Source organism: Rattus norvegicus, chromosome X (assembly GCF_036323735.1).
Source record: "Rattus norvegicus strain BN/NHsdMcwi chromosome X, GRCr8, whole genome shotgun sequence".
In the NCBI taxonomy this organism is placed as follows: Eukaryota; Metazoa; Chordata; class Mammalia; order Rodentia; family Muridae; genus Rattus; species Rattus norvegicus.
Window position 1 is genome coordinate 75,259,594 of NC_086039.1, and position 17,715 is coordinate 75,277,308.

At 41.9% G+C, this 17,715-nt stretch overlaps 1 protein-coding gene across 6 annotated transcripts in view; it reads left to right on the forward strand.

Moving 5' to 3' along the window:
• Nucleotides 1–7,501, forward strand: part of Atp7a (ATPase copper transporting alpha) — a 107,460-nt gene extending 99,959 nt beyond the window's left edge. For 5 of the 6 annotated variants that reach the window (XM_039099486.2, XM_063279806.1, XM_006256995.5 and 2 more), the window contains 4 exons: nt 553–756; nt 1,309–1,426; nt 2,819–2,921; nt 3,852–7,501. In XM_039099486.2, coding sequence (XP_038955414.1) covers nt 553–756; nt 1,309–1,426; nt 2,819–2,921; nt 3,852–4,128 — 702 coding nt within the window. In that variant the 3' untranslated portion in view covers nt 4,129–7,501. 6 annotated transcript variants of the gene reach the window in all.
• The last annotated feature ends 10,214 nt before the right edge of the window (nt 7,502–17,715 follow it).

A 17,715-nucleotide genomic window follows, 5' to 3' on the forward strand; every position in this document is an offset into this window, starting at 1 on the left:
CATGTACAGTGTTAGCACATATACACAGGCAAAACATAAGGTAAAAATGAATACGTCTTTTTGAAAAGAAGAATGTCAGGGCTGAAGAGATGGCTCACCAGTTAAAAGCACTGGTGCCCCTTCAGGAGGACGTGGGTTCAATTCCCAGCATCTACATGGAAAATTCTAGCCCTCTGTAATTCCAATTCCAGGGGATCCTACACTCTCACACAGACATACATGCAGGCAAAACTCCCATGCACACAAAATAAAAATAAATAATTTTTAAAAATAAAAAGAGGAATGCTTATTTCTCTCCATTATCACTGGATTGTTTTCAGTCTTTTAAAATGAAAATGTGGGGTTGGAGATTTAGCTCAGTGGCAGAGCGCTTGCCTAGCAAGCGCAAGGCCCTGGGTTCGGTCCCCAGCTCCGAAAAAAAGAACCAAAAATAAAAAAAAAATGAAAATGTTTGGCAGGTTCAAAATGACGGCTCATTATTCTGAGCTGAGCATTATTCGCAGTGCTTAATATCACTTCCTGAAGTGACAGGAGCTGCTTTCCTTCACCCAGGTTGGCATTACTAAGGTGTTTGCCGAAGTTCTGCCTTCCCACAAAGTTGCTAAGGTGAAGCAGCTTCAGGAGGAGGGAAAGCGCGTAGCCATGGTAGGAGATGGAATCAATGACTCTCCAGCTCTGGCAATGGCAAGCGTCGGAATTGCCATCGGCACAGGCACAGATGTAGCCATCGAAGCAGCTGACGTGGTTTTGATAAGGGTAAGTCCTAGGGCTCCAGTGGTGCGTCAGTTAGCGGGCACTACTATACACTAAGTAGGTCCTGCGGTCTGAGGCGTGAGGAATGGCAGATTGCCTGACGTGCTTAGTGATCGTACTGTAACCAAACTGTAGTGATCCTGCCTCAAGGCCATGCTCCTAGCCAGGAAAACACAGAGTGTGGAGTAGACAGATGGATAGGCTTACTACTGACTGACTTTCTCAGGCCAGCAATACAAACAAGAATCACAAGCTTCTGATGTGAAAAAGAAGACTTAACAATAATATAATTATTTGCAACAATATTCACTGACATTATTTAAATATTCAGTCATTATACTAGCACACAACCATGAAAATGTTTTTAGAACCCTCAAAAAAAAATCTAAAAAAAAAAAAAAGTTTTCCAACCTTGACTTAAGGCTTAGCAGTATCTGAAATCTGTGCTTAATTCCCAGTGTGTCCCACAGCATACATACTCCTGTTATACAGTAACATGTAGAGACGGTCCTGGTGAATTGGTCTGTCACTAATATCACTGATCTCTCTTCTCAGAATGACCTTCTGGATGTTGTGGCAAGTATTGACTTGTCAAGGAAAACAGTCAAGAGGATTCGAATCAATTTTGTCTTTGCTCTGATTTATAATCTGATTGGAATTCCCATCGCTGCTGGTATGCAAGAGCTAACAGTTTTTATTTTTGTGGTTAAAGTCATTAGATACCTATGACATTGAAAGAATAGACTTACTAATTTTTGTTCTGACCTTAGTTTTTCCATTTATTCTGCTAGTGTGGTGAGTGGCACTGTTAAAAGCAGTAATGTTCAACGAATTTATTATAACCTAAAAATTTATAAACATCTTAATACTTTAAAAAAATTTCCCTCTAATGTTATAATTTGAAAATTTTCACACCTAAGCAAATGTTGAAAAAATGGTACAGAAAATCTGTGCCGACACACAGGTATACACACACATAATTAAAATTAAAAATAAATCTTTTTAAAAATAAGATAGATGTATATAATTTATTTACTTACACACTTATTTTTACTGCATAAAAGAAATTTACACATAACTTTGCTACTTAAATACAACCACTGTTACCATTTTAAGTTTCCTTCTGGTCGTTTTGCCCCTGCATCTGTTTGCTCTTTTCCCATAGTTCTGACTTTCCTGCTTTTCCTGTAAGGTTCTCTTGTGGTCAGCAGGTGTTCCTTTACACTAGGAGATCAAGTGACAGAGTGACTGTAGGAATAGGAACAGTAAACGCTAACAGTCTTGTGTAATAATCGTCTCTGACTTCCTACATTAATAATGACAAGAGAGAACACTCTCTGAGAACTGATAGACGAGGAGACAGTGAGGAGAGAAGTAGTTCTCACCTTCTCCTTCTCTCTGCCTCAAAATGTAAACTAACTGCAGAGATATTTAGCCCTCGGGCACATAAATGCTGATGAAGCAATGTCCAGTTAGATTAAATCATGCAGCAAAAGACTTTTTATTTTAATCATCTAAGTGCTGATTAGTGTAAGAAAAATAGGAAAATCCAGATAGGGCTCCATAGTGAAACCTTGCCTCAGAAACAGAAAGGAAGGAAGGAAACAAGCAAGCAGAGAAAAGGAAGAAAAGAACAAGCAAGTGTGTGTGATTTGGTAGAGCATGGCCTTCCCAGTTCAGGGCAGCTGCATCTGCACCTACGCTGGGCTGGGATCTGCACCTACGCCGGGCTGGGATCTGCACCTACGCCGGGCTGGGAGGCTGAAGGAAGGCCAGCCAACTAGCTGGTCCGGAATGCCGGCACACTAGAGAAGTGAAGAATACCCAGCTACAGCTGTCAGCACACAGCAGTGTCTCCCCCTAGCACGCACCCTAGGGAAACTCTTAAAAATGAGTACAGGAAATAGGCACAAGTATATTCTAAGGAAAAATTGACAGCAACATACATCTCCACAAACAAGAGGATAAAACGCTGAAGACGTGACAAAATAAATTTTGCACGTGTTCGAAATGTGTGCTGATAATTCATTTAGTACTGTTTACTCTATTCCAAACTTGTTTCCAGGAGTTTTTCTGCCCATCGGCTTGGTTTTACAACCCTGGATGGGATCCGCAGCCATGGCCGCTTCATCTGTCTCTGTGGTACTTTCTTCCCTTTTCCTCAAGCTGTGAGTATGCTGACGCTTGCTATTTCATAGACTAACAGCAAGGGTTTTTTTTTAGGAGATTTGATTCTTGTGTTATTGGGGTAAGGCAAGATGTGTATGTGTGTCTGACATGCACCTGTGTACATGTAGGTATGCACATGTATATACATGTACGTAGAGGTCAGAGGTCTACATCGAGTGTCTTCTATTTTTCTTTACATTATATTTTGAGTGAGAGTCTCTGACTGAATCTGGGGTTCACCAGTTCAGTTCAACTGGAAATAAGCCTCCAGACTCCTGCTTCACCTCCTTAGCAGTGAGATCACAGATGCCAGTCAGCATACTCAGCTTTTACGTGGGTGCTAGGGATCCTAATTCAGGCCCTCAGTCTTTTATAGCAAGCACTTGATCCACTGAGCCGGCTTCCCAGACTCCCAAACAACTGGGGGAGGGGGAATGTCAGGGAGGAACCCTGGGAAGGGGGCCCAGGAAGGGGGCAGCATTTGGGTCGTAAAATAAATTTAAAATAAAAATAAATTTTAAAAAAGAGAAAGAAAAAAAGAATTACAGGGTAGTATCTAATAAATATTAGCAAGCTGTGTGTGGTGGTACCCACTTGTAATCCCAGCACTCAGAGGAAGGGGTGAGAGAATCAGATAGTGTAGCCTAAGCTACATAGTAAAGATACCGTGTCAAATCAAAAAGAAAAAGCTAAGTCGTTGTTATTTTTGTGTTGTGTATGCATTGCAGGCATAAACCCAGAGTAGAGCTCAGTGTCATATATTAGCTTTGAGAAACAGGACTTCGGATTGGGTGACAGCATGAAGTTCGTTCTAAGCAAGTTTCTTAGCGGTAGCCACTTTTGCACATTTCATACTGGGTAAATCTCCTTTTGTTTGTAGACACAACAAGCATGTAGCTAACATTTGATTGCTTTAAATTTCCATCCAGTTACAGGAAGCCAACATATGACAATTATGAGTTGCGTCCCCGGAGCCACACAGGACAGAGGAGTCCTTCAGAAATCAGCGTTCACGTTGGAATAGATGATACCTCCAGAAATTCTCCAAGACTGGGTTTACTGGACCGGATTGTCAATTACAGCAGAGCCTCCATAAATTCACTGCTGTCTGACAAACGCTCCCTCAACAGCGTCGTCACTAGTGAGCCTGATAAGCACTCACTTCTGGTGGGAGACTTCCGGGAAGATGACGACACCACACTGTAACAGGCCTTTGGGGATGCTGCTAGTCGAAGTTCATGTGCACTGACACAGCACTTACGTTGATGTAGAAGGATCTTACGTCAATCTCATGCTCTTATGTGCAGGATTCTATCTGAGTTTTAATTGTTAATGGCAAAAATACCTTTCTCAGGGCAGGAGCTCTGAACCTGGCATTATGTAAAACAAATTCCCAGCAGTTTTGTTTGATTAGGGATACAGAGGGTAGAGCAGCAAGTTAGAACAAGCTCTATAGTTAGAAGTTGCTAACTTTTGCTAATAGGGCAGATCATTTTTATTTGACCAAAAAAAAAAAGTGCCCAAAGACAGGACAATTAAAAATGTGAAGATTTGAGAGCATGACCTTGAGGGTATCCTTGAGCCTGTATCCTTGCCCCACTTGGGAGCAATGGCTTTGAAAGCACTGTACCTAGCACCTAGTTTAGAAGGAAAACAGTTGCGACTGTCCTAAAATAGATGTGCCTTATTTATTATAGGCTTGCTTTCACCTCATAATTCTGTGTCCTTGACCTTCAGTTTCCCATCGCCTACAGGACAGCTTGTGACATCTTCTTTCAAGTGAGCCAAGTTTATGTGGTTTTTCTTTGATTAAAAGTAACTGACAACAATCACTTGGAATGAGGCCAAAGGGTTACAAGTTCAAAGCCAGCCTTGACTAGATACACTAAGACCCTGTCTTAAAGCGTTTTTGTAACTGACAGCTCTTCTGAAATCTTACTTTTCTAATCACATTGTGAGTTCTGTTCACTGTTGGCAGAAATCTCCGAGTCTTCATTCAGTTTCCCTAGCCCTGTGCTGGCTTTCAGTACCTTCTTGTTGAGTTCAGCTTTGTTCATAGTGGATGGCGTCTGTCCATCCGTCCCCATCTAGAAACTTAACATTTGAACCTCTTTCACTGAAAAGTTCTTCAAAGAGTAACACTAATATATTAACATATGTAGGCCATAGAAAAGTACTTGGACTCATTAAATTCATCTTTTGGGATAAAATCACTTGGCTGGTATATTGTAATTTAATAAAATTTTAGTTACCTCTTATGTTTTAGATAACTTATCAAAATGAATTTAAAATATTCTTATCACACAGAGCTGCTTTTATTGAGATATACACCAAACTGTTATAGAGAAATCAGAATATCCCTGGTTTATGATATCTTGTAATCAAATATGTTGTTCTTTCATTCAAAATATTTGTGCTTATAAACTCCTAATCTTTCATTTTCATCCCATACTTTAAGCTACTAGCACAATGCTTAACATATAATTTGTGCTCTGAAAATGTTCATTTCTCCTTTTCAAGTCAATATTGAATATAAAAATAATTTTTATATTACTGGAGTATAAAGTGAAATGGAGAATGGGTTTTGTCCTCTCCACCCCCTTTCTCTCCTAGTCCTTTCACACCCAACACCCAAAAACGTTTACATTCTTCACTGCGGTCTTTCCAGATTTGGGAAAGACCTAACTTCTATCTTAGCTATCTTAGAGAGGTGAAACTTTTGATGAAGGTGCTATTAATCTAGAAAGGCAAACCTGTTTTAATGAAGTATGATTAAGTTTATATGCTTAAACTGTATTTTAAACCAGTACCTATGCTGTCTTAACAGTTTGAGTTTGGATATTTGTTTCTTAATTCTAGCAGATCATCATAGTAAAACTCATTGACTTCTAGAAGAAAGCTAAACTGGATATTTATAATAGTTTTTTCTTGTTCTGGATCCAGATTGAGAATACAAGTCCCTCAGTCCTCAGCCAGTTTCTCCTTTGGTTACGCATATGTTGTTGAGTCCTCCTCTAGCCTCCACGTCATGTTAGAGGACAGTGAGAATAGCATTTCAGGCCTCACTGCCAGAAGAGAACCTGTTTGAGAGCAGCTGTATTCCTAGGAGAGGAGGGTCATTTAGAGAGGGGATCAAGCACATTGCTTTCAGGTGGCCACTAGTTTAGGTAATGAGCCACTGCTCAGAACAGGTTTTGTGCGTGCATGTGTGTATGTGTAGATGTACATACACAGAGAGACAGACGGAGAGAGGCAGAGAGGGAGAAAGAACACACATCTGCTTTGAGGTTCTTTATACGTTCTTTGTTACTTCCTTACTTACCCAGCAACCATTGTCCCTGTCAGAAAGCATCATGGACACTTTGTTGTCCAGTGCTAATACAGATTTGGCTAGGGGCCACCTTTGAACTTAAATATCCAAAGATGCTTTTTGAATTTAAAGATTAAAATACAACTCAAATATTTACTCTTGTAGTTTTAAAAGTATAGTTGTTAGGTGTGAAGTAGAAATGTTGCTTTTCCTACTTTAGTATCAACATTTTAGTATGTTAAATTTGATGCCTTATGAACAAATAATTTTATATTATGCTTTAATTTTTTAAAAATGTCTTCATTCAGCTAGATATAGAGAATGATTGAAATAGCACTATAGATAAGATGTTTCCAAAAATGTGAGTGTGCATATCTTTTCTGTACACAGCTTAAAATCAAAAAGATATAGTAGAGGATTTTTCCATTATGTGTAGTTTCTGTTTTAAAATTATTTTTCATAATATTTATTTTATTCTACTTTGTTATTTTCTTTGTATGAGGCATCTGGTTAATAATAATAATTCTCCTCCTCCTCCTCCTCTTCCTCCTCCTTCTTCTTCTTTTCTTCATATAGACATTCCTGATAATCACTCCTTTGAGTTATTTTGTTTTCTGTATTAAAAAGACCTATTTCTGTACCAAATATAAACATACAGATTCATGCCAAATCTTTACCAACTTTGACACTAACTTTCTTACGTCCTTTAGTCTGGTGTGAGTAACTAGATAGAACACAAATCCTAAAATTCTTATTCCTCAATCATATTAGCTTCTTTAATGATGTTGTTAATAATTAACTTTTGTAGCCATAACCAGGTGTCTCAACCTTGTGTTTTTAAAGAAATGTATTGTAAAACTTTGGTTAGAATCCAAAACAGGAGCGGGCAACTTTGTGCAATATTTCGTTACAGTAGTTTAGTTTATTTTTTCCTCATGCGCATGTAATTGATATTTCTGCCGAAGATGTGCCTTCAACTTTATAATTATAGTGTTGTTTTAAAAAAATGTTGTCAAGTGTTGCTGTGTTAAGTCATCCAGCCCCCTCTACCCTCGTTGTGTTATTTGGGGTTGTTTGGCTGTTTCAGCTGTTAATCCATGCTGTACCAGGACCAGAGGCAGCAGCACACATTCAGGTAGGGGACAAAAGTCTGTTGTCTTTCCGATCCCACTGCCCTGGTGCTGTCACTTAGAACAAGAGACAAAGGAATGTGTATGGCCTCTTCTCCTTTGTAGTGTCTAATAAATTCTTGATATAGTATCCACCCTACATGAGCTTTGCTTGATTTGTGGGAGCCCTAGGCACTGTGAAGATCCCATTCACTGCCTGAACTTTTCCTGGGGAAATGTGAGTAAATGACTGCTCACCGCAGATAGAGCACTAACAACAAACAGAAGGAGGGAGTCCACCCAAGGCCAGCTTGCTGAGCCGGTGAATTTATTGGGCTTGCTGACAGGAGCGTAAGTGACCCCCCACCCCCAAGCAGCTTAATTAGTGAAAGTCTCGAACCACAGCTGTTTTGTCACCTCCCGACACCATGTGCGTCTGGCCAGAAACCTGTATGGCTGGGAGGGAGGTGTGGGAGCCCATGGAGGAAATCCACCGTGAGGATCAGAGAACATTCCTCATTCCTTCTAGGAATGACTTAGCTGGATCTTAGGGCTCTTTTGAGTAACTCCAGCTGCCATACTTGGAGGAAGACCATGGTCAACCTACCTAACACGTGTTCACATACCCAGCACACCATTAAATTGAAAAGATTAAAAAAAATTCAATTGTGAGAGCTAGTTTCTACCTTCCATAGCGAATATAGGGGGTGATTCTGTTAGAAAAGGAAAGCTAGGCACAGGATGGGTGTCTCGGGATTGCGCTCCTGTGTTCCCATTCCTCACCCCTTTCTGCCTGTAAAGGAGACTGCGCAATGAGCAGCAGTGCAGCCGATAAGGTTTCAAACCCTTGCATATTTACCAAAGTGAAGGAGCTTTTGTCCTGGGAAGGCTGGGTTAAGACGCCAGGGGTCCTTGGAGTGAGGGTAGATACTGAGAAATAGAGTCGTCTGCTTTGAGTAGGACTTGCCAGCCTTGCTGTGTGTTTTTATCTTTCAATTTGTGGACATGGCTCATGAATTGGAAGGAAGTTACAAAACGCAAGTCCCCTCATCCCCCTTTTTGAGACAGCCCTCTCTGTTTTGTTCCCTCAGCTGTTCTAGAACTCTCCATATAGGCCATGGTTGTCCTCGAACTCACAGAGATCCTCCTACCTCTACTGGATTTAAGGCATGTGATGTGCTACCATGCCTGCCTGAAAGGGAAGGCTCTTGGCAAGGTGAAAGACCGAGGTGACAGCAGCAGTAGTCTCAACTGATGGAAAAGGTTGAAATGGACTTGAGCAGCTTTTGGCATTCTGTACCTATTACCCTCAAGTGGTGTCAGTTTTAATTGTCAGCACCCTCTGTGTCTCTCAAATATCCAAGGCTGATCTGTAAACTGAAGTGCTGTTCTCACCCAATCAGAACTCCTAATTTCTTCATTGTCATATACAATCACAAAGTATAACAGAAAAGCTAAGGTTAACTTAGTGTATTCTAAAGAACAAAGCCTTTTAGAGCTTGACAGACGTATTTGCAATTTATTTGAAAAGCATTCTCGAACATCCAAATGACTACTGAAGTAACGGCCACGGAGGTAGAAACCATTTGGGGCCTGATCTGCCCAATGATCTAGCTGGGCGTGGTAGCTCACACCTGTTATTGGAGCAGTCAGAAGGCAGAGGCAGGAGGATTGTTTGAGTAGCTGGAGGTACGTACTGAGTTCCACACCAGCTTGGGCTACTGTGTCATTCTTGATTAGGAACTTGTTACCTTACATTCCAGGAGATCTGGAGTCCAAAAAGGACAGCAGGAGTAAAACTAGTGTTAGTAAAGTTGTGCTTCCTTCAGATGCACTTCAGTGCCTTGAGGGTTTGGGGTTCCCGAAAGCTGTCTGTGTTTTTTAGCCCATGGCTTCTTTAAGGTATTGCTCCATTTTCTAGTCTCCACTGTAATACTTTATATTATTACCTCTAATGCAATCGCTCCTCTTACAGTGACTTGCAAGATTACATTGGGTCTACTAACATCGTTCATGATGATTTCCTCAGGTCCAGATCTTCAACTTAATCATCGATACAAAATCCCTTTCACACCAAAGCTTCTGGGAATTAGGACATCTTGAGGGCCAATCAAGGAATCCATAGTCAAGTTCTTGACTTGGCCTGAAAATTTCCTCAAGTGCAAAATGAGAATAATACTGACTACACCGTCGTACTGGAATTTCGAGGCTTTCCAAGAATGGAAGTGATGTTCCTTTTTTATGAGGCAGAGTTAGGATTTATTAAAGATAATTTAAAATATATTTTAAGCATGAGAGTTACGAGAAAGAGGCCGTCCAGAAGAAAGTAAGACACACCCTTGGGCTTGGGTGTGGACTTCTCCAAGAGAGTCACTGGGAGGGGTATTGCAAAAGCACACTGTTTACTGCTGTTACTTCCTTGGCCTGAGCATAAGGAGAGAGAAACTGGCCATACCACTTAGATGTATAGATCCTTTTTTGGTATGGAGTTATTTAAGTTGTTAATTATATACGTCAGGGAGAGCTTTTCCTCTTGCCTTTAAGAAACCTTACTATAGGGGGCTGGGGATTTAGCTCAGTGGTAGAGCGCTTGCCTAGGAAGCGCAAGGCCCTGGGTTCGGTCCCCAGCTCCGAAAAAAAGAACCAAAAAAAAAAAAAAAGAAACCTTAGTGTGATTTAAGGAGCACCAAAATACCAATCTCCTTACCAAGAGCAGTCATACACTTTGGATGCTTAAATTTAACAGTGTTAGCCTTCCCTTTTCCTCCATTACTTTTGCTCTTCATATATGTGCCAGTTCCACTAAAGTAACACTGCCTCATTGAACCGTAGTGGAGTACATTTGTATATTTAACATAACTCTTGGGGGTTGGGGATTTAGCTCAGTGGTAGAGCGCTTGCCTAGGAAGCGCAAGGCCCTGGGTTCGGTCCCCAGCTCCGAAAAAAAGAACCAAAAAAAAAAAAAAACAAAAGAAAAAAACAAAACATAACTCTTGGGCAAGAGGTTCCTTCAAATAGGCTTAATAAAAACTAACTGCTTCTGTTTAAAATAGATGTGTTTGTTCCTTGGTAAGTTGAACCACTATGATAAGAGAAAGAGTATGGGTTCATAGAAAGAATACCTTATTAAAGAGAACACCCTGGCCCAGGCAACCATGATGGCATCCAGAAGGGAAGGAGATTGACTCTTCAGTTCCCAGAATCTTAAAAGTATAGTTATAACATCATTATCATGGACAGTGTGATGGGTTCTTGAAGAGAGAAAGCACTTCTGATTCCAAAGAGCAAAGGGGGAGTTGCTTACTCATATAAATTTTCAGAGTGGGAGTCAGTTCGGTTCCATCCTGCATGACCTTGACTTCATGCTAGAAGTCAAGAAGTCAGTGCTAAAGTCTAGTTACACCTCAAGGCTGTCTTGGGTCTGAGCAATAGGGAAGGCCATCGAGTCCTCATCCTGTAACTGAGAAGACAAATCTCTGAGAACTTAGGGGTCACAGAACTCCTAATTGTCAACACACTGGAGAGAGATTTCCATGGCCTGACTACAGGGAGAAGTAAAGGCAGCTGAGATGTGTGATCTAACAACAACCCGTCACATTTTGGCTCCTGCGCCTAGGCCTGTCAGATAGCTTACTTGGGTAAAGGCACTTGCCACATAAGCCTCGTGACCTGAGTTTTGGTCCTTGGAACCCACATACAGGGGGAAGGGGAGAACTGACTCCACTATTTTGTCCCCTAACCTCCATGTGAGTGCTGTGGTATGTATGCGAACACACACACACACACACACACACACACACACACACACACACACACACAAGAAACCCACACAGACATACTAATAATTAATTTAAAAAACCTTTTAATTCTTGCTGCTCCCAGAGTGGTCCCAGACTTACCAGTGTTAGCATCCCCTGGGAGCTTGTGAGAAATTCAAGTTCCCAAACCCCACCCTAGACTGACTGAACAAGATCGTGTGTGTTGACAGAGTCCCAGATGATTTATATAAACCTACTTTAGCATTCGATGTAATCCTAGCACTCAGGAGGTTGAAACGGGGAACCAGAAGTTCAAGGGCAGTCTGGAGTGCAAATTTTGCTGGGGGCCATATCACTGTCACACAGAGAAAATAAAGGAAGGGAGGAAGGAAAGAAGGAAGACAGGCCAATCACTGCCTTATACTTGAAGAAGAGGGAGAGACTATCCTAAGATCCTTAAGATTCTCTTCCTTTTTCCAAAGAAAACAACACAAAAAGCAGTTAGTACCTTACAACACTTACTTTCACTGTGCCTTGGGATGTGTTGGAAATACCCATAGAACTGTCAAGGACCCACCTTCAGTAGTAGTTATCTGTCTTTCTCCCTCTCTCCTATAAGCTCTGGGTAGAATTTACAGTTAAAATTTGCCCAGATATTTCTGTTAAAATGAAGGTTCTTTCTTTATGCTTTCATTCTTTCAATAAATATTGAATGTCATCATATATGAGGTGCTAATCTAAACATTGACGATACACAGAGCATAAAACATTCAAAACAAAAACTTAAGCATTGCCCTGAGGATCTTCGATTCTGGTGCGGTAAGACACAAGATAAAATAGCATGATGGATGATACTAATTTGCATTCATTTTCTGTCAGTGTGATAAACTATGTAGAGAGGATATATTTATCTTCTGTAGGGGGAGGAGACAGAAAAAGATAGACCCTTTTGGTCAGTGGAAACCATCTTTTATGTCCAACTGGGCTCTTTCCACCCTTCTCCAAAGGTGGAGTGATGGACAGCACCCAGAATAAATGGGAGCTACTTCACTGTCAATTGGGATTATAATCGTGAAATGGGTAAAACAACCCTGATTGTCACATGGGGATTAAATGATGCAAATTTGAACTCAGTCACACAGGATGCTGGCTGAGAGCTGATAGAGATCAGAGAAAGGTTGTACCTCAAACTCCTGGAAGACACTCAGATGTCAATCCTTTGCAGGGCAAGTCTGCAGCCCTGGCAAACTTCTGCAGCAGCTGATCTCTGAAGTGGCAGGTCCACCACATCTGGGCCTGGATTCTACCTCAGAATTCTTATCTGAATCTGAAACCTGGAGTCTTGGAGGCTGAGGCAGGAATGAGGAGTTCCCTCTGCCAGCAGGGTGTTCTGATTGCTTGATTATCTTACTACCTCCCACCAATCAGGGAAGAGCTGGCAGTTCTGGTTATTATGGTGGTCTTTGTAAGCCCCCAGCTGCTCTTTTTCCAGCTGGGTAGTGCTTAGGCAAGAAGCTCTCTGCCTTGGAGAACACTTTAGATCCAAACTATAGCAATCACCAATGGAAAAATGAATAGAGAAGGGGACACGGAATACTGAAGAGGAGTTGCTATTTAAGGTGTTCAGAGACATACCTACTGAAAATTTAGGATTAGAGAAAAATCTTGGAGTCAGGAGAGTTTGCCATGAAGAGACATAAGAGAGGACCATTAGAAGAGGATGATACTATATAGGACACATATTTAAAAGATGGCTGCTGTTTATCAGAAATTCAAATAGAGTTGGATGCCTTGTTACTTTATCTGTCAGCCCTATTGAGGAGCTACAGGAATAATAATTGGGACATGGCTCAAACCAGGCTGGCAACAAGGCAGCAGGTTCTTGGCCCCTGATTTCATTATAAAATGAGAGAGAAGAGTCAAGGACAGCTCTGTGTTTTGTTTTCTTGTGTGCCTGTGTGCCTGCATTCGTACATGCATGAACGCATGTATTAAGTAGGCTGTGGCCAGGAATGGTGGCACATGCCTTTAATTCTAGCACTCAGAGGCAGAGGCAGGGTGATCTTTGTGTGTTCAAGGCCAGCCTGGTCTACATAGTGAGTTCTAAGATAGCCAGGGCTACATAGAAAGACCCTGTCTGCAAAAGAAAAGGCTATGGTTAATTGGGTGTGGTAGGGCGCACCTGTAGGCTTAGCTATTCCAGAAGTTGAGGTAGAAGTAGTTGCTTGATCTGGGAAGTTCAACACCAGCCTGAGTAATATAGTACGACATTGTCTCAACAAACAAGGTTGGGGCTATCATTTACTAAAATGGGGAAGACTGCGGGTGGAATGGTTCGAGTTTGGGGGCAGAAGAGAAAGAAAAGTTCACTTTTGGTGTCCCAGAGGAGATACCAAATAAGTAGCTGGATATACAAAATTCTAATCGTGAGAGATATAAAATACGAAATCAGTATGTGACTATGAGCCTTTAGGGGACATTTCTCATTCAAAGCATAACAGTGGGTATTCCAAAAATACATTTGGGTGGGGCCGGAGAGCTGACTCAGCAATTAAGAGGACAAGCTACTCTTTCAGAAGACAAGGCATGTGCATGATATACAGACAGCATACAGACAGAATACCCATACACATTTTAAACATATTTTTAAAAAGTGCCAACTTAAATGGATGTGATTCATTTTACATATCTCAATGTTTTTTTTTCCTTTGTGGTGCTGAAGATGGCATCCAGGACCTTGAGTATTCGAGGACAGCACCCTGTCACAGAGCTACATCCCGAACCCTTCAATTTTGCTGTGAGGTTCACCTAAACTTGAGATCCTCCTGCTTCAGTTGCTGGGGTCTTCATAGCTGAAGGAAACCAAATTTCTCAGTTCGTAATTGTGATGACTTTTTGCACAGCTCTGGTAAACAGTTCGTAGAACTGTGTTCCTTTGTATGTCAGTGTTAGCCACATAACTCATTTTGCAAGAGCTTTGAAAAGCAGAAGTGAAGCAACATCTCCACAGTGATTTATCTATTTATTCCAGGAAAGCCTGTGACTTGCCTGGAGCACGAAGGTGGGTTGCACAGACTGTCGCTGACCCCTGGCTTACCTTAGTGTAGGTGGCACCTGGGTCCAGAGTTCATTAGCCACCACTAGAGCCCCTCTAACAGCTGGTGTTAAAGCCAGACCAGGTGCAAGTGCAGTCTGTGAGGGTACCACCTTCTCTTCCCTCTCAGCCATTCACAGCACCCTGGCTGGCCTCAGAGCAGCTGAGTACTCAGGATTCTGTGCAAGGAAGAAAGTAAATCTCAAGAGGGGCAAAATGGAAGAGAGAAATGCTTCCATTGGAAGATGTTCATATTTCAATGTGACATTTAAATAAGTAGTGCTTTTGGTTGTTTTTCTTTTCCTAAAGGACGTCTCCAGTAATTCTGGATCTAGAGACAATTGGTGGTGATGTGGTTGGTGCCCTTTGCACAATGAAAGCCCAACAAAAGTGGTTTTCCCCTGTGGCTGAGCAACTGGAGTAGTGAAATCTAGCAGTCACTAGTTTTTCTCTCTAGAGACTGTCCCCACTCACAGATCCTCACTCTGAAAGTCATTGGTTGCGTTGGCTGCAGCCTTTGCATTAGACAACAAATGTGGGGGCTGGAGAGATGGCTCAGCGGTTAAGAGCACTGACTGCTCTTCCAGAGGACCTGAGTTCAAATCCCAGCCACCAGATGTTGGCTCACAACCATCTGTCATGGGATCTGATGCCCTCTTCTGGTGTGTCTGAAGACAGTGACAGTGTATTCGCATATATAAAATAAATAAATAAATAAATAAATAAATAAATAAATAAATAAATAAATCTTTAAAAATAAAGTAATGTGGGCAGGATGGGGAATGAGGCTAAGGTAGACCACACACATAACATGATAGGGGATAGACTTTGATCTCCAACACCATAAAAGAGAGCACACACACACACACACACACACACACAACTTTTGTTTGTTTTTTTTTCTTTCTTTTTTTTCGGAGTTGGGGACCGAACCCCAGGGCCTTGTGCTTTCTGGGCAAGCGCTCTACCACTGAGCTAAATCCCCAACCCCCACACACTACTTTTTAAAGGAACTATGCTTTTAGATACAAGCCAGAAATTCTTCCAAAAGAAATAAATGAGGCAGCCAGCAAGCAAGTATACGTGCAGACTCAGAATCGATATCGTTTCTTTATGGCTTTGGGAACATGCAGGAGTACATGGTGGTGGTGATGAGTATAACATGAGTCAGAGAACTTCCCGTCAGATGCCTCGTGGGAAGTAACTCCTGTTTGCTCCAGCTAGAGGCATAAAGCTGTCATCTCCACAATACCATGGCACTTACCATTGCAGATGGATGGTTTTGCAGCAGCTGCTCTTCAGCGTGTTGCCCCTCCCTGATTGTTGCTTCATGCTCACCAGCCTTTAATTACGGCAGGAGCTGTGTGAAAGTGACCTTAAGAGGTCTAAGACCTGTGTGCCTGCACACTGGGGTCAACTTCTCACCATTAGATATGGACCTTTAACTGAGAATAGCTAGAGAACTGGGAAGTGAGCTGAGCAAATGAGGAACTCACAGCTCAAGTTATTCGTCGACACAGCAGAATAATAAAATATGTAGTAGGGGAATATCATCAGAGAGACTTCGTCTGGCAGCTGATGGGAGCAGATGCAGAAACCCACAGCTACGCATCAGGCAGAGCTCAGGAAACCCCATGGAAGAAGGGGAGGAAGAATTGCAGAAGCCATAGGGATCCAGGGACACCACAAAGAAACCTACAAAATTACCTAACCTGTGCTCATAAGGGCTCACAGAGACTGAACCAACAACCAGAGAGCATGCCAGGGCCTCACGTAGGCCGTCTGCATATGTGTTATGGTTGTTAGCTTGGTGTTCTTGTGGGACTCCTAACAGTGGGAGCAGGGGCTGACTTTTGCCTGCTTTATGGACCCTTTTACTGGCTTGCCTTGTCCAGCCTTGATAAAAGGGTGTATGCCAGGTCTTATTGCTGGTTTTGGTTAGTATTCCTGGGAGGCCTGCTCTTTCCTGAAAGGAAATGGAGGAGGAGTGGATCTGAGGGAAAGGAAATCGGGAAGGGACTGGGAGGAAGAGAAAATGGTGGTCTGGATGTACTGTACAAGAGGAAAACAGTAAAAAAATTTATATATGTGTGTGTGCATATATATATATGAATGACTGAAATGTACTCGGGAAATGGCAGCGACCTAAAGTCTTCTGGGCTCATAATACATGATTGGATTGACATGTTTGCTCACAAGGCTCAGGTAATGGAAAGTACTAGTGGAGCTTGCTCTTGTTCCCATGGCCGTCCGAGCTAAAGATAAGATTAACGCTCGTTTCATCTTCCCCCACCTCTTTCCTCTATCTCTGACCTGGTTAAGTAGTCTAACCTCTGACCAGAGACTACGTTCTCTCACGTAGCCACCCATTTGAAATTCCTTTTTGTGTCTGCCCCACTTCCCCGAACCATCCCTCTTCAGGTAATGTGACCAACATGTCCTTTTCACATCCTGACTTTCTGTAAAACCAACTTTGGGAAAGTTCATTTTAGACTGTGGTCCTGCATCTGGGCGAATATCACAGTGGGTAAGAGTGCCTGCTGCATGGTCCTGAGAGCCTGAGTTCAAATCCCCAGCGTCTTCAAACAAAACTGGATGTGGCCATGGATGTCTATAATCCTAGTGCTAGGGGGAGGGGAGGGCAGAGACAGGAGGATTGCTGAAGCTTAGTGAGAGATTCTCTCTCAAGAGAAGACAGTGATAGAGCAGGACCCCAAGCATCCTCTCCTGGCACACCTGCACAAATGTGTGCATATGCAACATGCAAGTTAAAAGTATAAGGAAATTAAAAATAAAATAAATTACTAAAGTTGTGGTCCTCAGTGGGGATATATCTTGCTGGAAGGATGGATGTGTGTGTATGTATGTATGTATGTATGTATGTATGTATGTATGTATGTATATGTAGCTCAGTGACAGAATATTTATCTAACATGCATATGCATGAAAACCTGAGAAAAATCTCCAGTATTAAAAAAAACAAGAGTGAGTTAATTCTAAGCCAGCCTAGTCTACAGAGAGAGGGAGACCCTCCCCCCATCTCAGAAAACCAAGAAAGAGGCCCTTAAAATGGTTGCACGCTTGCCAATGCTGAATCCAGTGATCCCAGTGAGATTCAATTGTGAGGAAGGGGTTGTCAGTGTTGCTTTTCTGATCAGCTAAACTTGCTAAGTGTTCTTCAGTTGGTTACTATGAACAGGCTTCCCACTACACTTTGGGAATAATTTCTTGAGTACACACATACTTTTGTAAAAGCATTTAGCAAGTATTTATGAGTATTTATGGTCTACTTCCTTTGGGAGACAGAGGCTGATTTCTGTTGATCTGGCACATTCACCCCTTCTTGTTGTTCCCTCCCCTTGTTCCAGAATGTTCTTTGCTCCTTGACGTGGGTAATGTTAGATGTCCCACTTAGGCTAAGCACTCAATGGTCACATCTCATTACTATGGCCACTATGAGCTCCACAGTTACTTCTGCCCAGTTTAAAAAAAACTGAATGTTCTGTGGCAAAAACTGGCTGT